Source organism: Scyliorhinus torazame, chromosome 14, assembly GCF_047496885.1.
Source record: "Scyliorhinus torazame isolate Kashiwa2021f chromosome 14, sScyTor2.1, whole genome shotgun sequence".
In the NCBI taxonomy this organism is placed as follows: domain Eukaryota; kingdom Metazoa; phylum Chordata; class Chondrichthyes; order Carcharhiniformes; family Scyliorhinidae; genus Scyliorhinus; species Scyliorhinus torazame.
Genome location: NC_092720.1, coordinates 183,186,588 through 183,214,478, shown reverse-complemented (window position 1 = coordinate 183,214,478; position 27,891 = coordinate 183,186,588). Strand labels below are relative to the sequence as shown.

Here is a 27,891-nt window from a genome sequence, read left to right as displayed (position 1 = left end):
TACAAAGCCAGAGCTCAGAGTGTGGACAGGGGCAAAACCCAGCACGGGTCAATTCTCTGCTGGTTTGAAAAGGGGTGGAGTAAAAGTTGGATTGCTGCCAAGTTCCTGTTATCAAGTGTCTTAGAACGAAGTGTTTCCTTGGAATATAGATTTGCTTTTAATCAGAGTTGTGTGTTTTTCCTTTTTAAAAGCAGCTTCCACATTGTCTGAAGTTTTAATTTCCAAGCTAATTTTGAACATTTATTTTAAAATATCAAACACAATAAGTTATTGAATATATGACTGAACCAATTTTGCGCTGAATCTTGGTTCTCTACCAGACGTCATTTTATCACCACCCTTCTTTTGTTTAAACAAGAAACATGATCATGGACATATTTTATTTACCCGCCTGTCCTTTACACTTAATTCTGCAATCTCAGAAGTAATACATCTACATTGTGTCAGGGAAGTTTTAACCCTGAACTAATGAAACACTGGCATGGTCATATGTCATATGTATTTCAACTGTTATATGTATTTCAACTATCCTAACTTCCAATGAACACCATAAAACTAATATTTTCTTATTCTTACCTACATGATTTTGTACCCTGATTAAAATTCCTTGCGTATCAAAATTACCCTGGAAATGTCAATCATAACAAAGGTTAACTACACGCAAACTATGATCTTTAAATCACAATGTCAGACAATACACCAAAATAAGTTAGGTAAAAATCCTTCTGGAGCCGATTCTAAAATTCCAGATTATAAACCCAAGGATACTTCTCAGAAGATAAATCTTAGTAGATAGATATTAACATTCACAGACCAAACACACACACATTGTCACAGGTCGCAAATATCAGAGTAAAGAGACAGCAATTGCACAATCGTTTAATTAAAATACTGAACAAAAGCTTCCATTCTCCTTCGTCATAAAACTTTATTTGTGTTATTCTATTTTAGTTAATTTCCACTGATTAATTTTATAGACATTAACTATTCTTAGAGACGTACATTTTTTTGTGCAGATGACCTGCTTGCTGAAATGGTTACATTTTTGTACACAATCGAAGGACGCGGAGAACTTGGAAGGATGCCATTTGCGTCTGTTACGCGATCTCAAACATTATTTATTCTTTCCTTTAATGTTACTCAAATTTCTTTCTGGTTCTTTAAACTGAATTCAATTTTCAATGTTCGCTATTTAACCAGTGTTTGAAAGAGATATTACTGGATGTTGATTTTTATCTGGACGGCTTGAAACGATCTGAAGTTATTCTAGACAAGAATCCATTGTTACGTTTTTTACCTTAATCTTGTATCGACTTTTCTCCCCATTTTGTTTTTGTTTTGGGAGGGGGATTTGTCATCCTCAGATATTTCTGAACAAAAAGCTGATTGAGCGTTTCAGCCCCTTTCTGATCTTTTGGACTTCACTCAATTGATCTTTTTTCCCTTTGGACATCTCACCATTCTCTGTTCCACAGGGGCTGCGCAGGATCCCACCAGAGTATTTTGCTCTTACCCGAACGCCAGACTCATGGATCCCCGGGAGACCCCAGAAAAGCGGCCTCATGCCACTCTTTTGCATGATGTGTTAATCGTGTCATCTCTATCACCCACGTATCCGGTGTGTCTAGGCGACTGTGCTCAGAGGCATTACCTATCGTCCACTCCCAAAGGGTGGCGGTCCTGGCTTGTCACTGTGTCACGATAAATTTCGCGACCCGTTATTCACTCAACAGTCTGTGCGTCTCGGATTCCCAACTAACTCTGTCCGTCACGTGAGAGCTCAATTGCCCCCTTAATTCAGGCTCAGCATGGGTTAATGTACAGATTCAAGGGGCGGAATTAGTTGTATTTTCATTTACATACAATCAGTCAACTATATTCGCATCACACTTATTACATGCGGTCAATCAATTTTCCTAGCATCCCAGTTATCTCATATATGTTTAAAGTGGGTGTTGTCTTACTTGCCCCTGACTTCATACAGACGTCATTCAAAACTAACATAATGATGTGTCCTGTCTACAGCTGTAGACCTTGAGCTTTATCAAGGATACATTGCATGTCTTGTTCTGTGAAGCTGTTATCAGCAGCGGCTGTTGGGATACTCCCTATACATACCCACAGTTGGTTTCATGAGACAGTTTACAGAGAATGTGGCTTGGTCAGCCATTTTGTGTCTTTCATATCACAAAATCGCTAACAACCATTTGTGTCTTTTCTGATATTAACAGCATTGTGTATATACTATCTATTTCAACAAATTGCCTCTTCTGAACAGGCTTTTAAGCCAATGAGTACCTTTTGTTTCATCAGAGTGATTCAAAAGTAATATAGGAGCACAAATGTAGTTACAGGGCCACCTGTAATTTATATCATAGTCCAGTATCACAAAATGCCCTCCAACATTTGGAAATCAAACCGAGCATGAAAAAATATAATATTTGCAAGAAAAAAACAATCAACGTGCATCCAAAGATGTTTGTACATAAAGAGGTAACAAAAGGTCAATTGGAGACATAAATATTAACCTGTGTGAGGATGCACAGGGTGTGGTTAGGTTCTCAATGATTTCTTGGCAACTGTCTTCAAAGAGCAGGGAGCTGATGATGACACAATGATGTCATACAGGAAGAAGATCACGGAGGTTTCGATCCTATCAATGGGTTTGATGGCCGAAATCTTCCGTCCTCAATCATAGCTGAGATTTTCCGGTGCCACCGATTCGAATAATCTTTTGCTGGAAAACCAGATTTTCCGGTATCGCTCGCAATGGGTCCGGCCAGGGACGAGATCGAACAATCCCATCCGATGTCTTTCAAAGTAGAAGTTAGAAGAAGCAAGGGAGGAACTTTCAGAGGCTTTGACCATCATTGCATTCCCTACCTGGCTACAGGAGTGATGGAAAAAGATTGAGGGACTGAGGAATGATTGACCAGCTAATATATCAGTCTTGAAAAATTATTGGAATCCATTTTAAGGAACAGTAGACACTTTCATTTAGAAAGGCACAGATTAATCAAGGAAAGTAGCATGGATTTGTTAAGGGAAGCTCATCCCAGACTAAACGTATTGAATTTCTTTGAAGATGAGAAGGAGGGTTGATGAGGGCAGTGTGGTGGACGTTGTCAACATGGATCGCTTTAGACAAGGTTCCACATGGCAGGCTGGCCAGAAAGGACAGTGACAAATTGGATCATAAATTGGTCAGTGGTCGGCAGCAAGGGGTTAAGGGTGATTTTCTGACTGGGAGGCTGTCCCCAGTGGGGGTTCCGCAGGTCACAGCACTCAACCCCTTACTCTTCGTGGTTTATAGAAATTATTTAGATTCAAATGTAGGGGAAATGATAAAAGAAGTTTGTAGATGTACAAACACTCTCCGTGTGGTTGACAGTGACAGGAAAAAGTTCAGACTGCAGGAAGATAGAGATGGTCAAATCAGTTGGGGGAAAAGTAGGAAATGCAATTCAATGCAGAGAAGTGTGAAGTTATGGGTTTCGGAAGGTGCAACAAAGCAAAGGGAATCCCCAATAAATGGGAGAATGGTGAGTAACGTGGAGGGGCAGTGAGCCCTTGGAGTGTATGTCGATAAATTGGGAAAGGTGCCAGGACAGGACCACAATGTGGTTAAGAAGGTGTATAAAATGTTTCCATTATTATCTGAGGAATAGAGCAGTGGTTTTGCTGGAACTGTGAACAACACCAGATAGACGACAGGTGAAGCACTGCAAACCGTCTGGTCAGCATGTTACAGAAAATATGCGACTGTACTGGATAGAATGCAGAGGAGATTGTTTAATGTGGACAGGACTGGAGAATGTTCACTGGGAGGAAAGACCGGAGAGGCTGGAATAGGATTCTTTAGAATGGAGGAGGCAAGAAGGGAATTTTAATTATATATTATGAGAAGCCCTGGTAAATAAGGACATTCTATACCTTAGTAAAGGGATCCAAAAAACCAGAGGGCACACATTTAAAGTAACTGATAGAAGCAACAGACGAGAGATTAGGAAACTGTTTTTCACTCGGGGGGTGGGAGGGATCTGGAACTCTCTGCCTGAAGGATGGGAGAGGCAGAAACTCCCATCACATTTAACAAATTCTTGGATGTCGACTTGAGGAGCTGTGATCTGCAGGGCTGCAGACCGAGGACATGAAGGTGAGATTGGGCTGGGAGCTCTTCATTAATCTGCAGGGACATGATAGGCTGAATGGCCTCTTTAGTGTTGTAAATTTCTAACATTCAATTTCCAATCCTCAAATCAAACCAGCAAACCCCATCAGACCAGCAAAATTCATGAAAACCACCTTACACCACAAACATCCAGCAATCAGACCCATGACAAAACAAGACAAATGCTAAATCCTGGGGGAGTGATACACCCCAGTGAGCAACACTGAGGAAAACTCTGGGAATTCCAACTTCCTTAAGAAAATTCAGCAGCTTAGAGGAGGTTTTCGAGGGTGAGATGTTTCTGGATGTCTCAACACCCACAATATCTCCATCCTCAGACCGTAGAGGACCAACCATTTCTAGAAGACCAGTCACAAAGCTCAGTGCTGAATTGGATGAGTTTCTCTTTAGTGACTATACACGGAGAGACAGACACGGAGCTCACATTCCACCCACCAGATTATACAGTTAACACCAGCGGGAATATCCCCGTTAGAATGATCCACTCCCAATTTTAATCAACATTGCTCATACCTCAGTGATTTGCGGAGGAGCTGGATGAAGAATCCCCTTTATCAGAAGCTGTTAAAGGAAGGAGAGGCATTAAAAAACTGTTCCTTATTAGAGGCAGAGATAGTGCATGAGATAGAAGGGCAGAGAGAAAGAGACAGAGACAGAGCATGAGAGACAAAGGTAGACAGAGACACAACAGGGCAATAGAAAGAGGTTCTCACCCACACATATTCTGATGGTGACACACACAGCAATTATTAGAGAGTATCAGACACAGAATGAAGAATAATTCACACAGATCTAGAGGGTGTTTGATGATCAGCTTACTGTTTGTAGGATTGTAGGCGCTCTTCCCTCTCCCTGTAAAACAAGGAATGTTCACTAAGTGACGAAACTGACAGAAAATCAGGGAGAGTCTGAAACTCCGAGTGAAATGGACAGATGGACCGTTCCTCACACTTAGTCCTACGCCCGGACACGGCACTCACGCCCCCGCCTGGACACGGTACCAACGCTCCCGCCCGGACACGGGACCCGCGCTCCCGCCCAGACACGGGACCCACACTGATCTCTAAACTCTTTGTTCAATCAGAGACCCTTTCCTACATTTCTGACTGTCTGTTTATCATGAGCCCCTTTCTGTCCCTGCCCCAACCCTGGGGCTCTTTCACCCACTGTGTGCTACCCCACACCAACCTGAGACCCACAGACTGAGCCACCCTCACACTGGAATATTCCCTCAGGATCCCTCCAACACCCAGTGTGGAGCTGCTGTTTTCCCTCCAATTCCTACCTTTCTTGTTGTAGATGACGACAGCCACAATGATGAGAGCGATGAGCAGCACCAAGAACCCGAGCACAATCCCGACGGTAACCTGAGAGTGAGACTTTGGCACTGATAGAGAGGGAAAATCAGAGAGACAGAGTGAATCAGGGAGAGAGAAAATGTGAGCATCTGAATTTTAAAGACCTCTATTTGGTCAACCCCAGCCTCTGTTTTGCTGTGAACCGAGACCCAGCCTGTCAACCCTTCCCTGATACGTACACACACTCATTTCTGGTATCATCTCTGGAATTCATCTCTGCAGCCTCTCCTTGGCAGCACGGTAGCACAGTGGTTCGCATTGTTGCTTCACAGCTCCAGGGTCCCAGGTTCAATTCCCGGCTTGGATCACTGTCTGTGCGGAGTCTGCACATTCTCCCTATGTCTGCGTGGGTTTCCTCCGTGTGCTCAGGTTTTCTCCCACAAGTCCTGAAAGACGTGCTGTTAGGTAATTTGGACATTTTGAATTCACCCTCAGTGTACCCGAACATGTGCCGGAATGTGGTGACGAGGGGCTTTTCACAGTAACTTCATTGCAGTGTTAATGGAAGCCTACTTGTGACAATAATAATGATTATTATTATTACTGTAATCTCGGAGGATACACTGGGCCCTGTCGACCCAAAATACACTAGGACATGTCACACTGTAGTATCCCAGGATAGTGTGGGCCCTCTCATACTGTAATATCCTAGGATAGTGTGGGCCCTGTCATACTGTAATATCCCAGGACAGCGTGGGCCCTGTCATACTGTAATATCCTAGGATAGTGTGGGCCCTGTCATACTGTAATATCCCACCCAGTCATACTGTAATATCCCAGGATAGTGCGGGCCCTGTCATACTGTAATATCCCACCCTGTCATACTGTAATATCCCAGGATAGTGTGGGCCCTGTCATTCTGTAATATCCCAGGATAGTGTGGGCCCTGTCATACTGTAATATCCCAGGATAGTGTGGGCCCTGTCATACTGTAATAGCCCAGGATAGTGTGGGCACTGTGATACTGCAATATCCCAGGATAGTGTGGGCCCTGTCATACTGTAATATCCCAGGATCGTGTTGGCCCTGTCATACTGTAATATCCCAGGATCGTGTTGGCCCTGTCATACTGTAGTATCCCAGGATAGTGTGGGCCCTGTCATACTGTAATATCCCAGGATTGTGTGGGCCCTGTCATACTGCAATATCCCAGGATAGTGTGGGCCCTGTCATACTGTAATATCCCAGGATAGTGTGGGCCCTATCATACTGTAATATCCCAGGATAGTGTGGGCCCTGTCATTCTGTAATATCCCAGGATAGTGTGGGCCCCGTCATACTGTAATATCCCAGGAGAGTGTGGGCCCTGTCATACTCTAATATCCCAGGATAGTGTGGGCCCTATCATACTGTAATATCCCAGGATAGTGTGGGCCCTGTCATACTGTAATATCCCAGGATCGTGTTGGCCCTGGCATACTGTAATATCCCAGGATAGTGTGGGCCCAGTCATTCTGTAATATCCCAGGATAGTGTGGGCCCTGTCATACTGTAATATCCCAGGATAGTGTGGGCCCTGTCATACTGTAATATCCCAGGATAGTGTGGGCCCTGTCATACTGTAATATCCCACCCTGTCATACTGTAATATCCCAGGATAGTGTGGGCCCTATCAGACTGTAATATCCCAGGATAGTGTGGGCCCTGTCATACTGTATTATCCCAGGATCGTGTTGGCCCTGTCATACTGTAATATCCCAGGATCGTGTTGGCCCTGTCATACTGCAATATCCCAGAATAGTGTGGGCCCTGTCATACTGTAATATCCCAAAATACACTTGGACATGTCGCACTGTAATATCCCAGGATAATGTGGGCCCTGCCATACTGTAATATCCCAGGATAGTGTGGGCCCCGTCATACTGTAATATCCCAAAATACACCAGGACATGCCGCACTGTAATATCCCAGGATAATGTGGGCCCTGTCATACTGTAATATCCCAGGATAGTGTGGGCCCTGTCATACTGTAATATCCCAGGATAGTGAGGGCCCTGTCATATACTAATATCCCACCCTGTCATACTGTAATATCCCAGGATAGTGTGGGCCCTGTCATACTGTAATATCCCAGGATAGTGTGGGCCCTGTCATTCTGTAATATCCCAGGATAGTGTGGGCCCTGTCATACTGTAATATCCCAGGATCGTGTTGGCCCTGTCATACTGTAATATCCCACCCTGTCATACTGTAATATCCCAGGATAGTGTGGGCCCTGTCATACTGTAATATCCCAGGATCGTGTTGGCCCTGTCATACTGTAATATCCCAGGATAGTGTGGGCCCTGTCATACTGTAATATCCCACCCTGTCATACTGTAATATCCCAGGATAGTGTGGGCCCTGTCATACTGTAATATCCCAGGATAGTGTGGGCCCCATCATACTGTAATATCCCAGGATAGTGTGGGCCCTGTCATACTGTAATATCCCAGGATAGTGTGGGCCCCATCATACTGTAATATCCCAGGATAGTGTGGGCCCTGTCATACTGTAATATCCCAGGATAGTGTGGGCCCTGTCATACTGTAATATCCCAAGATAGTGTGGGCCCTGTCATACTGCAATATCCCAGGATAGTGTGGGCCCTGTCATATACTAATATCCCAAGATACATTGAGCCCGACATACATAACATCTCAGGATACACTGAGCTGACCTACTGTAACGTCCCAGCGTATACTGGACCCTGTCGCATTGTAATATCCCAGGAAACACTGGGTGCTGTTGTATTGTAATAGCCCAGGATACACCGGGCATGTCCTACTGTAATGTCCCAGGATACTTCGGGCTCTGGCCCTCCTACAATATCCCAAGGTGCTCTGGACCCTGTCACACTAATATCACAGGGTACACCGGCATGCGGAGGGATACACCAGGCCTTGCCCCAATAATAATAATAAATAAAAGCAAATTACTGCGGATGCTGGAATCTGAAACGAAAGAGAAAATGCTGGATAATAATAATAATCACTTATTGTCACAAGTAGGCTTCAATGAAGTTACTGTGAAAAGCCCCAAGTCGCCACATTCCGGCCCCCTTCTAACAATATCCCAGGATACATCCCAGGAAACTACAAAATGTTGTGAATGTAGCCCAATCCATCATGCAAACCAGCCTCCCATGCATTGACTGTCTACAATTCCCGATGCCTCGGAAAGGCAACCAGCATAATTAAGGACACCACACACCCCGGACATACTCTCTTCCACCTCTTCTGTCAGGAAAAAGATAGAAAAGTTTGATGTCACGTACCACCGACTCAAGAACAGCTTCTTCCCTGCTGCCATCAGGCTTTTGAATGGACCTACCTCGTATTAAGTTGATTTTTATTCTCTACACCCTGGATATGACTAACTCTGCAATCCCTCCTTCTTTCCCTATGTACAGTATGCGTTGTCTGTACAGCATGCAAGCAACTATACTTTTCACTGTATACCAATACATGTGACAATAATAAATCAAATCAAAAAAGAAAACAGCAGGCACTGTCCATCCTGCAATATCCCAGGTTACACCGGGCACTGTCCATCCTGCAATATCCCAGATTACACCGGGCACTGTCCATCCTGCAATATCCCAGGTTACACCGGGCACTGTCCATCCTGCAATATCCCAGGTTACACCGGGCACTGTCCATCCTGCAATATCCCAGGTTACACCGGGCACTGTCCATCCTGCAATATCCCAGGTTACACCGGGCACTGTCCATCCTGCAATATCCCAGGTTACACCGGGCACTGACCATCCTGCAATATCCCAGGTTACACCGGGCACTGTCCATCCTGCAATATCCCAGGTTACACCGGGCACTGTCCATCCTGCAATATCCCAGGTTACACCGGGCACTGTCCATCCTGCAATATCCCAGGTTACACCGGGCACTGACCATCCTGCAATATCCCAGGTTACACCGGGCACTGTCCATCCTGCAATATCCCAGGTTACACCGGGCACTGTCCATCCTGCAATATCCCAGGTTACACCGGGCACTGTCCATCCTGCAATATCCCAGGTTACACCGGGCACTGTCCATCCTGCAATATCCCAGGTTACACCGGGCACTGTCCATCCTGCAATATCCCAGGTTACACCGGGCACTGTCCATCCTGCAATATCCCAGGTTACACCGGGCACTGTCCATCCTGCAATATCCCAGGTTACACCGGGCACTGACCATCCTGCAATATCCCAGGTTACACCGGGCACTGACCATCCTGCAATATCCCAGGTTACACCGGGCACTGTCCATCCTGCAATATCCCAGGTTACACCGGGCACTGACCATCCTGCAATATCCCAGGTTACACCGGGCACTGTCCATCCTGCAATATCCCAGGTTACACCGGGCACTGTCCATCCTGCAATATCCCAGGTTACACCGGGCACTGTCCATCCTGCAATATCCCAGGTTACACCGGGCACTGACCATCCTGCAATATCCCAGGTTACACCGGGCACTGACCATCCTGCAATATCCCAGGTTACACCGGGCACTGACCATCCTGCAATATCCCAGGTTACACCGGGCGCTGTCCATCCTGCAATATCCCAGGTTACACCGGGCGCTGTCCATCCTGCAATATCCCAGGTTACACCGGGCACTGTCCATCCTGCAATATCCCAGGTTACTCCGGGCACTGTCCATCCTGCAATATCCCAGGTTACACCGGGCACTGTCCATCCTGCAATATCCCAGGTTACACCGGGCACTGTCCATCCTGCAATATCCCAGGTTACACCGGGCACTGTCCATCCTGCAATATCCCAGGTTACACCGGGCACTGACCATCCTGCAATATCCCAGGTTACACCGGGCACTGTTCATCCTGCAATATCCCAGGTTACACCGGGCACTGTCCATCCTGCAATATCCCAGGTTACACCGGGCACTGTCCATCCTGCAATATCCCAGGTTACACCGGGCACTGTCCATCCTGCAATATCCCAGGTTACACCGGGCACTGACCATCCTGTAATATCCCAGGTTACATCAGATCCTGTCGTACTGTAATATCCCTGGACATACCGGGTCTGTCCCTCTGTACTATCCCAGGATACTCTAGGCCCTGTACCTCCTATATTATCTCAGGGTATTCCAGGTACTGTCACACTAATATCACAAGATACACTGTCCCTAAAGGATACGCCAGGCACTGCCGCTTCAGCAATATCTGAGATACACCAGTTACTATCCCTCCTGCAATATTCCAGCATACACCAGGCACTATTCCTCCTGCAATATTCTAGATTACATCAGGCCCTGTCACACAGCAATATCCCAGGATATACCGGGACAATTTGTGCAGTAATTTGCCAGGATACACTGGATCCTGTCATACTGTAATATTCCAGGATCCCATGGGCACTGTCATGCTGTAATATCCAAAAATACCCAGGCCCTGATCTGCTATAATGCACAAAGATACACCAGATACTGCCTTACTCTAATATCCCATGATACACTGGATCCTCTCGACCTTTAATATCCCAGGACACACTGGGCCCAGTTATACTGTAGTACCCCAGGATAAACCAGGCCCAGTCCGACTAATATTCCATGAAACTGAATCCTGTCGCACTGCAATACTCCAGTATACACTGGGCCCTGGCCCTGCTGTTATATCCCAGAATACACTGGGCCCTGTCATACTATAATATAACAGGATACGACAGGCTCTGTCATTCTTCCAATGTCCCAGGATACAGCGGGCCCTGTCCCTGCTGTAATACCTCAGCCTACACCAGGCCCTGACCACCTGGGTGTCATGTCAGAAACATGGGAGGAAAAGATTGTATTTATTATGGTTATGCCCTGAACACTCCTTTTTTCCTTATCCCTGTTTCTTGTGAGATTGAAGAAAGGTTTAAAGGTGTTATAAAGAGGGATCTCAGAATATTTTAAAAATTAATGTTCTGTTTACATTGACCACCCTCACCGTCCACAACATAGGGTAAACCAGGCCAAACCAGGCCCTGTCCTAATGTAATACTCGAGAATACACTGTCCTGTCATATTGTAATATCCCAGAGTACCCCTACCTACTATACTATCCAATTGTTAGGGGCGAGGTGTTTTCAGAACCCCAAAATGTATCATGGAGTTCAACCAGCCTCCCCCTTTAATGTATTTGTTGCTTTTCCTAGCACATGGCTTGTTCCCTAGGTGTGGGATTACAATTATGGACACGTAGGTTTTTAAACACAAAACAATGTTTATTCCATGAACTCAACTTAATATCTTAAATAAACATTGGATCTCTTAACACCCCTTACTTCAAAGATAACTCCGAAAATATTGCAACAGTAAATAATTCCTCAAAATGTTCCTTCAAACTTCCAAGAGACTTAACACCTTTAAACAGAATCACATCAGGTTAAAGGCTTTACTATTGAGTTTAAATCACCCAAATGATCCAGAGATAGTCTTTCATGGCAGAGATCCAGCTCACTGCAAACACAGACACTTCCAAGCTCTTTTCAAACTACAAAATTAAACTGTAAAATGGCTGACCTGACCTCAGCTCCACCCACTCTCTGACATCAGTTTTCTTAAAGGTACATTGCTTAAACATCCATGTCTTAAAGGTACTCTCACATGACACCTCCCCCCAAGAAAAAAAAATAAACCATCAACTTCAAGATGGTTTCATTTTTCACTTTTGCACCATACACTAAGAAATGTACACAGTAAATATACCTTTTCGTTTTTTTTTTTAAACTACACACGCAAACAGGTATAGCAATATAGTCCATTTTTCTTTGTTCTTCTTCCTCCAACTGAAAACCTTCTCAATTGATCACATTCGTGACAAAGCATCGGCTATCACATTTTCTCGTCCGGCCACATGTACTATTTTCAAATGAAATGGCTGTAACAATAAACTCCAGCGAAACAGCCTTGCATTGTTATTCCGGAATCGCTGCAAAAACGTCAAAGCATTATGATCAGTATATATAATGGTGTCAGATGGATTGCTGGTCACATAAATGTGAAAATATTGCAAAGCCAGCACCAAACTCACTCCTTCTCAATCGTCGATTACTTTTTCTGGTGAGAATTCAATTTCTTTGAAAAATAACCAACAGGCCGCTCTAGCCCTTCGTCGTTGTCTTGTAGAAGCACCCACCTACGCCCACATCGCTCGCATCAACAGCCCTTTGAAGTGTTTGGTATAATTTGGGATGACTAACACAGGAGCAGTGGTTAACACAGCCTTCAGGCCATCAAATGCCTGTTGACAGTCCGCTGTCCACTGGAATTTGGTACGCTTCTTGAGCAAGTCTGTCAGACTGCTAAAATTTGGTACAAATTTCCGGTAAAATCCACTCATACCAAGAAATCACATTATTTCCCGTCGTGTTGACGGTATAGGAAACTCCCCAATAACTTTTGTTTTCACATCCCGTGGGACCAGTCGACCCTGTCTGATTGTATGGCCAAGGAAAGTGACTTGGGCTTTTCCAAATTCACTTTTGGCTAGATTTATCACCAAACCCGCCTCCTGAAGTCAATCGAATAACTCCCTCAGATGTTTTAAATGTTCTTTCCATGTCTGGCTGAAAACTACCAGATCGTCAATGTATACCACACAATTGGGTAATCCTGAAATAACTGTATTAGTTAACCGTTGAAATGTTGCTGGGGTGTTTTTCATGCCAAATGGCATAACTTTGAACTGGTATATACCATCTGGAGTCACAAAAGCTGAAATCTCCTTTGCCCTTTCAGATAACGGTACTTGCCAGTAACCATTCAGTAAATCTAATTTGGAAATAAATGCGGATTGTCCCACTTTCTCAATGCAATCCTCCAAACGTGGGATAGGATAAGAGTCCGTTCTTGTAACTGCATTCACCTTTTTATAGTCCACACACAACCATTGGGTACCGTCTGGTTTAGGTACCATCACTATGGGTGAGCTACATTGGCTGCAAGCCACTTCAATTATGGCATTCTTCAGCATACTCTCAATCTCTCTGTTAATCGGTGCCAATTTTAAAGGATTAAGTCTATATGGATGTTGTTTGATCGGAACAGCATTTCCCACATCTACATCATGTATAGCCATTTTAGTACTTCCCAATTTATCTCGACAAACTTGCCCATGTGATATCAATAACTCTTTCAGGTCAGTTTGTTTTTCCTCTGGAAGGTAACTTAATAATTCATCCCAATTTTTCAGAACATCCTCATTTTCAAATTTAATTTATGGTATGTCAAACTCACAGTCATCGGGATTTGGTTCGTCACTTTGAGTTAGAATCATTAAAACTTCCTTTTTCTCTCCTCCCTTTCAAAGTACCTTTTAAGCATATTCACATGACACACTCGGTGAGTCTTCCTTCTATCTGGTGTTTTTACCACATAATTCACCTCACTTCATTTCCTTTCAATCTGATATGGTCCACAAAACCTAGATTTTAAAGGCTCCCCTACCACTGGTAACAACACTAAAACTTTATCCCCACTGGCAAAACTACGAACTTTGGATTTCTTGTCCGCTACCCGTTTCATCACATTTTGTGCAACTTTCAAACGTTTTCTAGCCAATTCACCTGCTCTATTTAATCGTTCCCTAAAATTTGACACATAATCCTATAGTGTATTTTCCGATTTCTCACTCACCAATTTTTCCAAAATCAATTTAAGTGGTCCTCTTACCTCATGACCAAAAATTAGTTCAAAAGGACAACATTTGGTAGACTCATTAGGTGCATCCCTAATTGCAAACAATACGAATGGGATTCCTTTATCCCAATCCTCTGGATAATCTTGACAATACGCCCTCAACATTGTCTTTAATGTCTGATGCCACTTTTCTAACGCTCCCTGTGATTCTGGATGGTACGCAGTTGATTTAAATTGTTTTATTCCAAAGCTATCCATAACTTCTTTGATTAACTTTGAAGTAAAATTTGTTCCTTGATCAGATTGAATTTCTGTGGGTAGTCCATATCGAGTAAAGTATTTAAGTATCCCCTCCACAATCCTTTTTGCTGTAATATTATGTACTGGAACGGCCTCTGGAGGCCTAGTAGACACATCCATTATAGTCAAAAGATATTGATTCCCACTTTTTGTTTTGGGAAGCAGTCCTACACAATCGATTAGCACCCTCGTAAAAGGTTCCTCAAATGCTGGAATGGGTATTAAGGGCGCTGGTTTTATCACTGCTTGAGGGTTCCTTATCACTTGACATGTGTGACATGATTGTCAAAATGTAACTACATCTTTATGTAGTCCAGGCCAATAAAAAAAATTCTGGATTTTAGCTTGCATTTTCCATATTCCCAAATGACCTCCCACTGGTACCTCATGTGCAACTCGCAACACCTCCTTTCTATAGCCTACCGGCAATACTACTTGATGAACTTCTGCCCACTTTTCATCCACCTGCATATGTACAGGTCTCCATTTTCTCATCAAGACATCATTTTTATGGTAATAACACTCTGGTATACTTTCAGATTCCTCTTCTGTGTATGCTTTCTGATATATCCGTTTTATTTCTACATCTTTCTGTTGTAACTCTGCCAATTTTCCGGAACTAAAAATAGCTGCCTCATCCTCCACCTGTTCTTGTTCTTTTTCAACCATCTGATCAAAAATTGTTTCTGACAATTGCACGTCAACTTCATCTTCACTCTTTCACTTCTCCTCTTGTCTTAACCTGTGACTTTGCGACCTTGTTACTACACAATCCGGAAAAATCCCAGGATATTCATCCTTCAACACTTCAGTTGACTGATTTTCCAATGGCTTATCAACCACAGTAGGCATCACTCCCACCTGCGATCCAGCTATATCATTACACAAGATAAACCGTATTCCTGGACAAGATAGTTTATCTATTACTCTTACTACCACTTCACCACTCTTCACTGGACTTTCAACCTTACCTTATATAATGGAATGCTACTCCTCTCACCCTGAATTCCACATATCACCTCCTTTTCTGGCAACATTCTTCCCAAACTACATAATTCCTCATCTCTTACCATTAAAGGTTGACTAGCCCCTGTATCTCTTAAAATTGTGACTTCTTTACCTGCTCCTCCTGATACACACGAGTAAACTTTACCCACACAAGTAAATTCTTCAAAAACATCTGGCACCTTCTTAACAATTACTTTTTGAACAGGCTGTACAATCGTTTGCACCTCCGTCGCTTCCCTTGGGCTTTCCTTTAACACTTTAACAAACCCCACTGTCTTATCCTGTACCACATCAGCCTTCCCAGTGCTTTTCTTCAACCACCAACACTGTGACTTTACATGGCCTAGTTTATTACAGTGAAAACATCTGAAACTTTTCATTTCCTTTCCACCCTCCTGGATTTCTTTTTTAATCTGAGGTACACTCTCTTTATTGTCTCCCATCAGATCACCTTTACCACTTGAGTATTTCTCATGTCCCCAGTTTCTATCCCTCACCGGCTGAAACTGATGTCGGAAATCAATCTTTGATTTATGAACTAATTCATAATCATCTGCCATTTCCGTCGCTAATCTCGCAGTTTCAACCCTCTGTTCTTCCACATGAGTTCTCACTACATCAGGAATTGAATTTTTAAACTCCTCCAAAAGTATAATTTCTCTGAGAGCTTCATACGTTTGGTCCATTTTCAAAACCCTTATCCACCTATCAAAATTACTCTGTTTGAGCCTTTCAAACTCCATGTATGTTTGACCAAATGATTTCCTTAAATTTCTAAACCTTTGTCCGTAAGCTTCAGGCACTCGCTCATATGCACTTAAGATGGATTTCTTCACCTCCTCATACGTTCCAGATGCCTCCTCCGGTAGTGATGCAAACACTTCACTAGCTCTACCTACCAGCTTTGTTTGAATCAGTACCACCCACATGTCCTGTGGCCATTTCATTTGTTTAGCTACCTTCTCAAATGAAATGAAAAAGGCTTCCACTTCCTTCTCGTCAAACCTTGGCAATGCTCGGACATATTTAAATAGATTCCCACCAAGCCTTCGACGATGACGCTCTTTCGCACTATCCTCATCACTATCATCCAACTGTACGTTTCCCTTTACGTCTGCCAATTTTAACTGATTGTCATGTTGCATGGACATTTTCTGAAGTTCAAACTCCCTCTCTTTATCTTTTTCCCTGATCTGTATCTCCCTTTCTTTTTCTTTTTGTTCTGCTAGGGCTATTCTTTCTTTGCTCCTTTCTTCCCTCTCCTTTTCTTTTTCCTCTCTCTCTCTTTCTCTTTCTTTTTCCTCTCTCTCACTCTCGTATTCAAGCTGCTTTAATTCTCTCTCATGTTCCATTTGTTTAATTTGCAACTGAATTTTTGCCATTTCCAATGAGTCAAAGTCTATCTCAGGCAACTTTAAATGCTTAACGACCGCCATAGGTACCTCATCTTTTCGCATTTTGTCAGGTAATGTGAACTGCAATGTTCTAATGTTCTTGCCAAATCTAACAGTCTGCTTTTCGTTTCTGTCCGTAAAGTACTATGTGTGACATTCTCCACCCCAAAAATGCCTGAGCCTCTGAAAGAGCCATTGTTCACAACACTCTCCCCACTTAAACTAAAATACCACACCGGAAAAGCAACAATCCTTCACTGTCTTTAAGCTCACAAACGCCAATCCAATAGATAGACTTTAATCCCCCTCAAGCCCCCAATTGTTATGGGCGAGGCGTTTTCACAACCCCAAATGCATCATGGAGTTCAACCAACCTCCCCCTTTAATGTATTTGTTGCTTTTCCTAGCACACGGCTTGTTCCCTAGGTGTGGGATTACAATTATGGACACATGGGTTTTTAAACACAAAATAAGGTTTATTCCATGAACTCAACTTAACATCTTGAATAAAGATTGGATCTCTGAACACCCCTTACTTCAAAGATAACTTCGAAAATATTGCAACAGTAAATAATTCCTCAAAATGTTCCTTCAAACTTCCAAGAGACTTAACACCTTTAAACAGAATCACATCAGGTTAAAGGCTTTACTATTGAGTTTAAATCACCCAAATGATCCAGAGATAGTCTTTCATGGCAGAGATCCAGCTCACTGCAAACATAGACACTCCCAAGCTCTTTTCAAACTGCAAGACTAAACTGCAAAATGGCTGACGTGACCTCAGCTACACCCACTCGCTGTCATCACTGTTTTCTTAAAGGTACATTGCTTAAACATCCATGTCTTAAAGGTACTCTCACATCACACACCAGAAACTGTCCTATCATAAATTCCCATGACTCACTGGATCCTGTCAACCTGTAATATCCCAGGATACACTGGGCCATGTTGTACTGTAATATCCCAGGGCTGCTCGGTGCCACAGTGGTTAGCACTATTGCCTCACAGTGCCAAGGATCCGGGTTCAATTCTGTACTTGGGTGACTGTCTATGTGGAGCTTGTACATTCTTCCCATGTCTGCGTGGTTTCCTCCAGGTGCTCTGGTTTCCTCCCACAATCCAAAGATGTGCAGGGTAGATGGATTGACCAGGCAAAATTCCCCATTAGTGTCCAAAGGTTAGGTGGGGTTATGGAGAAAGGGCAGGGAATGGGCCTAGGTAGGGGGCTCTTTCAGAGGATCACTGCAGACTCGATGGGTGAATGGCCTCCTTCTGCTCTGTGGTGATTCAATGATTCTTCTACGATACACTGGGCCGTGTTGTGCTGTAATATGTTAAGATAAACCAGGCTCTTTCCTCCCGTAATATCCCAAGGTACACCATGCCTTGTCGGATTGCAATGTCCCAGGATACACTGGACCCGAGGGCCTCTCGCCCTGTAATCACCCAGAATATCCCAGGCCCCGACCAAATATAATGTCCAATGATATATCAGACACTGTCCTACCATAATATCTTATTATACACTGGATCCTGTAAACCTGTAATTTCCCAGGATACAGTACAACATGGCCCAGTGTAATACCCCAGGATAAACCAGGTGCAGTCCTACTGTAATATCCTGAGTTACACTGGATCCTGTCATACTGTGATATTCTATGAAACAATGGATACACTGCAAAATCCCAGGATAACGGAGCCCAGTCGTGCTGTGATATCCCAGGACACACTGGGCCCTATCATCCTGTAATATCCCAGGATACAGAGAGCCCTATCATACTGTAATATCCCAGGATACAGAGAGCCCTATCATACTGTAACATCCTGGATACACTGGGGCCCTGTCATACTGTACTATCCCAGGATACTCCTAACTCTGTCCATTCTTGTAATATCCTAGGATACTCCAGGTCTGTCCCTCTGTACTGCCCCAGGATACTCCAGGCCCTATCCCTCCTTGCAATATTCCAGGGTACATCTGGCCTATCCTATTATACAACTCCATGCCTTGCCCCTCCAACAATATCCCAGATACACCAGAAAGTGTCCATCCTGCAACATTGCATGATACAGCAGGCACTAACCCTCCTGTAATATCCCAGTACACAGCAGGCCCTGTTGTAATGCAACATCCAAGAATATATCTGGACCTTTCATACAGTAATTTTCAGGGTTGACTGGATCCTTTCATACTGTAGCATTCCAGTATGACAGGATCCAGTGCATCCTGGCAAATTACTGTATCAAAGGTCCAGATATAATCTTGGATGTTTCATATCCATTCCAGGGTACAACGGGCCCTGTTTTACTGTAATATCCCAGGAAATATCAGGTCATAATGGGGCATGTTGCACAGTAAATCCCAGGATACACAATTACTGTCCTCCAATAGTAGCTCCATGGTATGTCAGAGTTCAACATTTATTTGCTCTCTGTGTCGTGGGCTACAGGCTGTCCTGGTGACCCTCAACACTGACCCTCCATCCTGCGATCCTAACCTGAGGCTGTGCCTCTCTAACAGTGAGAAATGGTCTTACCATAAATCACCATCAGTGCCTCATTCAGTCCGCTGTGTTCCACCCGACAGGAATACTCGGCCTGGTCCTCCGGATCAAACTCCACCCATTTCCGGATCTGGTAGGTCCTGTCGTGATTGGGTAAGATCCCACTGGACAGGATCTCACCAATCACCACTCCGTCTCTGCACAGATTCACCTCGATGGCTTGAGGGTAAAAGCCGGTGACGACACAGGACAGCCGGTTAGAATCACCCAAACGGGTAAAGGACACGATGGGGGCAACTGAGAGAGAAAGGAAGAGGAATCAGTACAGGAAACCGGAGATAGAGAATCCCAGGCATCACCCCCTTCACCGACTCTCAGTCCCCCCTCACTCCCCCCTCACTCACTGACTCTCAGTCCCCCCCCCACTCACCGAAACTCTGCCCCCCCTCACTCACCGACTCTCAGTCCCCTCCCTCACTCACTGACTCTCAGTCCCCCCCTCACTCACCGAAACTCTGTCCCCCCTCACTCACCGAAACTCTGTCCCCCCTGACTCACCGACACTCAGTCCCCCCCTCACTCACCGACTCTCATACCCCCCTCACTCACCGACACTCAGTCCCCCCCTCACTCACTGACTCTCAGTCCCCCCCTCACTCACCGACTCTCAGCCCCCCCTCACTCACCGACTCTCAGTCCCCCCCTCACTCACCGACACTCAGTCCCACCCCCTCACTCATCGACACTCAGTTCCCCCCTCAGTCAGTCCCCCTCCTCACTCACCGACACTCAGTCCCCCCCTCACTCACCGACACTCAGTCCCCCCGTCACTCACCGACTCACTCCCCCCTAACTCACCGACTCTCAGTCCCCCCCTCACTCACCGACTCTCAGACCCCCCCTCACTCACCGACTCTCAGTCCCCTCTCACTCACCGACTCAGTCCCTCCCTCACTCACCAACTCAGACCCTCCCTCACTCACCGACACTCAGTCCCCCCTGACTCACCGACTTTCAGTCCCACCTCACTCACCGACTCAGTCCCCCCCGACTCACCGACTCTCAGTCTCCCCCCCCCTCACCGACACTCAGTCCGCCCCCTCACTCACCGACACTCAGTCCCCCCCCACACTCACCGACACTCAGTCCCCCCCACACTCACCGACACTCAGTCCCCCCTCACTCACCGACTCTCAGTCCCCCCCTCACTCACCGACTCTCAGTCCCCCACTCACTCACCGACACTCAGTCCCCCCTCACTCACCGACTCTCAGTCCCCCCTCACTCACCGTCACTCAGTCCCCCCCCCTCACTCACCGACTCTCAGTCCCCCCTCACTCACCGACTCTCAGTCCCCCCCTCACTCACCGACTCTCAGTCCCCCCCTCACTCACCGACTCTCAGTCCCCCCCTCACTCACCGACTCTCAGTCCCCCCTCACTCACCGACTCTCAGTCCCCCCCTCACTCACCGACTCAGTCCCCCCTCACTCACCGACTCAGTCCCCCCTCACTCACCGACTCAGTCCCCCCTCACTCACCGACTCAGTCCCCCCCTCACTCACGGCTCTAAGTCCCTCCCTCACTCACCGACTCAGTCCCCCCCTCACTCACCGATTCAGTCTCTCCCTCACTCACCGACTCTCAGTCCCCCCCTCACTCACGACTCTAAGTCCCCCCCTCACTCACGACTCTAAGTCCCCCCCTCACTCACCGACTCTCAGTCCCCCCCTCACTCACCGACTCTCAGTCCCCCCTCACTCACCGACTCTCAGTCGCTCCCTCACTCACCGACTCTCAGTCGCTCCCTCACTCACCGACTCTCAGTCCCTCCCTCACTCACAGACTCTCAGTCCCCCCCCTCGCTCACCGACTCTCAGTACCCCCTTCGCTCACCGACTCTCAGTCCCCCCCCTCGCTCACCAACTCTCAGTCCCCCCCTCACCGACTCTCAGTCCCCCCCTCTCACTCACCGACTCTGTCCCCCCCCCTCACTCACCCACTCTCAGTCCCTCCCTCACTCAACGACTCTCAGTCCCTCCCTCACTCAATGACTCAGTCCCCCCCTCACCGACTCTCAGTCCCCCCTCACTCACCGACTCTCAGTTCCCTCTGTCCATACTCCAGATATTTCCTCAGCCACTCGATACACTCCACCTCCAGGTAATCTTTCCATGCCTGATTGTAGGCCGTGTTCCGGTTCCACCTGTTTTTGATGCTCTCTCCCCAGGGGACCGGGGTTACCCACACGTTGTTACTCCTGTCGTAGTTGATGAAATCTTGTCCATCCCACCCCCTCTGGTTAAATCCAGTCGTTGACCCGTCATCCCTCAGTTCACAGCCAGTCATCGTCTGGTAAACATGGATCCCTGTTGATCAAAAACACAATTCACCAATCAGAGCCTTTCATACCAGGAGGCCCCATTCACAATACAAACCCAGCCAATGGGATTTGCTGCCTATTCCACAGCCAATCAGCCCGTTTCCTAGATCTCGATCCACTCAGGGCTTCTCCACATTGGCTGGGAGATTGAGGACTCACCTCCTGACTGGTTGGTCCTGGACATGATGATTCCAACATGAAATTTGCAACTCGCCTCCCGGTCCCGTGCGAGATACTTCTTCCGTTCCCAGGACTCAGGCCCCTCACTGTCCACCATCCACTGCTCCCGGGGAATCAACTCCTTCCGATCGCTGTCGTACATAATAAACTGGACACCATCCACATAACCGACAGCCACAAACTCCGGGAATCCAGGGATTGGAGTTATCCCCGTGAGGAAATACCGGAGAGAGTGAGAGCCTGAAAAACACACAGAGACATCAGGGCATGAACCCCAAAACACCCACACAGAGAGACATCAGGGTCTGAACCCCAACACCCCCACAGAGACACATCAGGGTCAACCCCAAAACACCAACACCCACACAGAGAGACATCAGGGTCTGAACCCCAACACCCACACAGAGACACATCAGGGTCTGAACCCCAAAACAGCAACACCCACACAGAGAGACATCAGGGTCTGAACCCCAACACCCCCACACAGAGAGACATCAGGGTCTGAACCCCAACACCCCCACACAGAGAGACATCAGGGTCTGAACCCCAAAACAGCAACACCCACACAGAGAGACATCAGGGTATGAACCCCAAAACACCAACACCCACACAGAGAGACATCAGGGTCTGAACCCCAAAACACCAACACTCACACAGAGAGAGACATCAGGGTCTGAACCCCAACACCCACACAGAGAGACATCAGGGTCTGAACCCCAAAACACCAACACCCACACAGAGAGACATCAGGGTCTGAACCCCAACACCCCCACAGAGACACATCAGGGTCAACCCCAAAACACCAACACCCACACAGAGAGACATCAGGGTCTGAACCCCAACACCCACACAGAGACACATCAGGGTCTGAACCCCAAAACAGCAACACCCACACAGAGAGACATCAGGGTCTGAACCCCAACACCCCCACACAGAGAGACATCAGGGTCTGAACCCCAACACCCCCACACAGAGAGACATCAGGGTCTGAACCCCAAAACAGCAACACCCACACAGAGAGACATCAGGGTATGAACCCCAAAACACCAACACCCACACAGAGAGACATCAGGGTCTGAACCCCAAAACACCAACACTCACACAGAGAGAGACATCAGGGTCTGAACCCCAACACCCACACAGAGAGACATCAGGGTCTGAACCCCAAAACACCAACACCCACACAGAGAGACATCAGGGTCTGAACCCCAAAACACCAACTCTCACACAGAGCGAGACATCAGGGTCTGAACCCCAACACCCACACAGAGAGACATTGGGGTGTGAACCCCAAAACACCCACACCCACACAGAGACATCAGGGTCTGAACCCCAAACACCAACGCCGACATTTGCAATGTTCCTCAGAACGTCAGCGTGGGAATTGTAGAAATGCTGGAGTCTCCGGCTGGGTCTGATGTCTTCTGCCGCTCTCTCTCTCGCTCCCTCTCTTTCTCTTATCCTCCGTTGGAGTCTCTACCCGGGTCTTTGCGATTTCTCTGCTCTCTCTTTCACTCTCTCTCTTCGTCATGGCTGCTGTCTGGTGTCTTTAACCAGGAACCTCCTCACCAAAACAGTAGTAGAAATCTGAAACTCTTGTCATGATATTCAAACACACACATCATGATAGACACACCAACAGACAAATCAGAACACACAACACCACAACCAATCACAGACAAAGACAGGAAACATATAAAAGCACAAACACGACACCTGGTGGACAGTATTAGCTGGAGACGAGGACAAGGACAGACCTGCTACACGACACACTCAGTGAGACAGCACGTGCAGAGTATCCAGAATGAACTGTATATAAGAGTTAAAATAAAATAGTTGTACCACATACAACTGTGTTGGCTCATCTGTGCACCAAAGCACCCAACACCACAACTCTCTTCCTCAAAAGCTGTAATGTTGGGAATCAACTGGAACTTTCATAATTGAGATGGATTCTTGTTTTGGAAGGAATATAGAGCACACGGGGGGAAATTGGAGTTTAGATACAAATCCAGCAGGATTTAATTGCGTGACAAATCAGTCTGAATATTCCCTCTTCACTGTCCAGCCCCATGCATCTGTTCTCAGATCCCTCGCAACCCACAGTTTCCCTCCCTACACAACCCCAATATCCAGCCTGGCTCTGCCCCTCTCACACCCCATCACTCACTGACCCAGGGTTAATGCTTTAAATTGAGGGGAGATAGATATAAGACAGATGTCAGAGGTAGATTCTTTACTCAAGAGTAGTAAGGGCGTGGAATGCCCTGCCTGCAACAGTAGTGAACTCGCCAACACTTAGGGCATTCAAATGGTCATTGGGTAGACATATGGACAATAAGGGAATAGTGAGTTGGGCTTTAGAGTGGTTTCACAGGTCGGCGCAACATCGAGGGCCGAAGGGCCTGTACTGCGCTGTAATGTTCTAATGCCCCAGTACCCAGCCTGGCTCTGCCCCCCTCACACCCCATCACTCACTGACCCAGGGTTAATGCCCCAGTACCCAGCCTGGCTCTGCCCCTCTCACACCCCATCACTAACTGACCCAGGGTTAATGCCCCAGTACCCAGCCTGGCTCTGCCCCTCTCACACCCCATCACTCACTGACCCAGGGTTAATGCCCCAGTACCCAGCCTGGCTCTGCCCCTCTCACGCCCCATCACTCACTGACCCAGGGTTAATGACCCAGTACCCAGCCTGGCTCTGCGCCCCTCACACCCTATCACTCACTGACCCAGGGTTAATGCCCCAGTACCCAGCCTGGCTCTGCACCTCTCACACCCCATCACTCACTGACCCAGGGTTAATGCCCCAGTACCCAGCCTGACTCTGCCCCTCTCACACCCCATCACTCACTGACCCAGGGTTAATGCCCCAGTACCCAGCCTGGCTCTGCCCCTCTCACGCTCCATCACTCACTGATCCAGGGTTAATGACCCAGTACCCAGCCTGGCTCTGCCCCCCTCACACCCTATCACTCACTGACCCAGGGTTAATGCCCCAGTACCCAGCCTGGCTCTGCCCCTCTCACACCCCATCACTCACTGACCCAGGGTTGATGCCCCACTACCCAGTCTGGCTCTGCCCCTCTCACGCTCCATCACTCACCTGCAGCCACCTCTCCACACAGAAGGAGCAGCACTATCAGTCCAATCATTGATGCTTCCATCAGAATGGAGGAAACAGTGAAGGGAAATCCTTCGAAAAGAAAAGGGAAATTTTCAGCTCGTGATTTCCGTCTTGTCTTGTTCACATTGAGCCACAATCCGATTGGTCCCAAAATATAATTGAACCGATCAGAATAAAGAGAGTTTGTGAGTCATCAGTTTCCGGCAGAACAGAAACAAAACAGGTTCGAAACAAACATTTCCGCAATATTGTGAACCACCCAATCAGGTAAAAATAACTTGTTACATCATCAGTTGCCGGGCAGAATGAGCTGAAAGGAGTTTGATACAGAGGGAAGGACGGGTTTATACAAACTCCCTTTCAGCTGTGGGATCATTCTGGTGATCAGCACTGCATCCAAGTCCAATCTCCCCTTCCTGAGGGGCGGTGACCAGAACTGAACAGCTACTCCAGATGGGGTCTGACCTGGACTCTGCAAAACTACAGATTCACTTTCATAATTTTGTATCCCAGCTCCCTCAAGGTAAAGATCAATGTTCCATTAGACAGACGGTGAAATGTGCAGACACACGGCAGATAAAGTGCAATTTTGTATAAAGTGATGCATTGAAAGGAAGAATGGGAAGAGGTTATATGAACTGCATGGTACAGTTGTAAATGGAGTGCAGAGTCTGAGAGACCTGAGAGAGTGTGTACACTAATCTCTGAAGGTGGCAGGGGAGTTTGATAAGACTGTTAAAGTAGCACAAATGGAACACTTGACTTCATAATAAAGACACAGAGAACAAACGCAAGGAGGTAATGCTGAACATTTATAAAATATTGCTTAGACCCCAAATGGAGCATTGTGTCCAATTCTGGTCAGAGTGTTTCAGGAAGGATGCCAAGACCGAGGAGAGGGTGCAGAGGAGATTTGCTGAAATATTATTGGATGAGTGACTTATGTCTTCCAACGGAACTATTCAATGTGTTGGGGAAATCAGACCTTTCAGAATTATTACATCTAAAATATGGAAATATATTGCGTCATCCAGATGCTGATCTGGAGATTTTTTTCAAAGAAGATGATGAGTTCACTTTGCGTTGGGAACAAGCCTGCCTTCACCTGACCTACCTTCACCTGACCTGACCTACTTGAGGAAGAGCTGTCTGTTTGTTTGTTTTGAACTGGAATCACTTTAATTGATGAGGGAAAAGACTGAAAAGCAAAGATTAGTGAGTTGCTGCAAAACAGAGCAGGGACAAACGGTATCCTACCTGATTCTCTCCCTCCCTCTGTCTCTGTCTGCTTTGCCTAACATTGGGTGTGGTTCGCAACCTGCTGCCAGAGAATCCTCATCTGAATGTAACTTGTCTGCATTTTGGACCTGCAAAGCTGAAACAAAACAAATTGATGCATCTCTATATTCTCCTCCACACCAAACATTGTTGATGCGAAACTCCTGACATCATGAGACAACACCAGCTCGACAGCATTGAACCCCGACAAACTTTATCCTTTATTTTATAATGCCTAGCCTCTGAAGCCCGTATTTGCAGAGCGATCCTATCTGTTTGTTCTTTGTGTGGGTGTGTGAGTGGGTGTGGCATTGAGAACTGTTCAGGGAGATGGGGCGAATATTATTCAGTCTATCCTTCAGTAACAGCATCCCACTCTCTGATACTGTACAAGGGAAATAAAGAGAGGGCAAAGTGAGAGTTAAACTCATTGTGAGTTAAGGCTGTGAGACACAGATGGGGTAACAAAGTATTGGTTCCAGGAAACGTTGCAAAGTCTGTTTTTTACCGAGAAAATTTCTATCCAAGAGACAGAAGATGCAGTTCCGTTCCTCACTGACATTGAGAGCGATTCAGTGGCCTCGCTGTGCTCGAGCGAGACCGCAACGATGCCGGCGAATCACGGGAGAGTCCAAAAATGAGAACTTACTGTGGCCACCAAACCATTTGCGATGCAACCGGCCCGCTTCCGCAGGCGAAATGGGGATCCCGCCGTAGCGTGGCGAGAAACCAATAATCACCACTTTAGCCCATTTCCATACAATTAACGGGATCCACCCCATATCCAACGGCCTCCCGTGATCTAATCACCTTCCCAGCAAGTGATCTCACGGGCGCCGATTAGTACTTTTTAGTTTTTAAAAACATGTACCTGGCAGATGGGCATCTTCGCTCGCAGGCAGTGAGCTCGGGGGCACTGGGCTTGCTGCCCCTGTTCTCAGAAGTGGGGGGGGGGAGGCTACCAGAGGGGTCCAGCCTTGGTTGGGGTGGTTTGCCAAGGGGGGAGGGCCACCGCGGGCGGGTCCGTCATGCCAACCCCTGGATTGTGTGCATCGTTCCCGGGGCAACCCCAGCCCTTAGCTGTCTCCCCCACCGACCACCCATAACTCCCACTGACCACAGAGGCCTCTGGCCACGTGGCTGAAGTTATTGCTAATAGGGAATTGGCAAGCGGAGTTAAGTCAGCACTTCACACAACCCAAGTGGATTCCCATGGGTAGGCGTGCCATGTAGCATGTGGGCCTTATTGCCAAGCATCCCAATCAGATGGTGATGCCTGGACACTGAGCCTCAACATCTAGGGAGGCAACACCGCAGATGCAGCAGCCAATATCCGAACACCCAGGGGATGGGCCGCAGCCCCGGGGACATGTCCGCTGCCGGAAGGTGGGTGAGTGCCATGGGGAGGGGGCCTGCACCTGGTCCAGGTAACGTTATGTGTGGGTGTCTGGGTGCAGGGTCTGGGGTCCAGTGAGCAAGGGCCGGGTGTGGCCGAATGTGCCTGAGCAGGGTGTAGCTGGGTGGGGGGGGTGG

At 46.7% G+C, this 27,891-nt stretch overlaps 1 protein-coding gene across 5 annotated transcripts; it reads right to left on the bottom strand.

Annotated features, from left to right (window-relative positions):
- Positions 1-908: 908 nt before the first annotated feature.
- LOC140390258 (major histocompatibility complex class I-related gene protein-like) lies at positions 909-25,233 on the bottom strand. 5 transcript variants are annotated; one of them, XM_072475263.1, is made up of 8 exons: positions 25,060-25,233; positions 21,931-22,191; positions 21,485-21,757; positions 19,423-19,686; positions 5,478-5,579; positions 5,012-5,044; positions 4,706-4,753; positions 909-2,883 (listed from the first exon to the last, which is right to left on the bottom strand). In XM_072475263.1, exons 1-7 carry the CDS (start codon positions 25,118-25,120, stop codon positions 4,707-4,709), a joined length of 1,041 nt encoding a protein of 346 aa, XP_072331364.1. In that variant the 5' UTR covers positions 25,121-25,233; the 3' UTR covers positions 909-2,883; position 4,706. The 5 variants fall into 5 exon arrangements, with proteins under 5 accessions (XP_072331364.1, XP_072331365.1, XP_072331368.1 ...); XM_072475264.1 differs by having other exon boundaries at positions 909-2,812; XM_072475267.1 differs by having other exon boundaries at positions 909-2,887; positions 25,060-25,231.
- Between the last annotated feature and the right edge of the window lie 2,658 nt (positions 25,234-27,891).

Bases quoted from the DNA above. Each gene is read 5' to 3' on its own strand.
- LOC140390258 (XM_072475263.1), bottom strand. From the start codon at position 25,120: ATGGAAGCATCAATGATTGGACTGATAGTGCTGCTCCTTCTGTGTGGA. The intron at 21,758-21,930 runs GTGAGTCCTCAA...TTTGATCAACAG, and splicing joins CAGGACCAACCAGTCAGGAG to GGATCCATGTTTACCAGACG. The intron at 5,045-5,477 runs GTAGGAATTGGA...CTTGTTTTACAG, and splicing joins CGTCATCTACAACAAGAAAG to GGAGAGGGAAGAGCGCCTAC.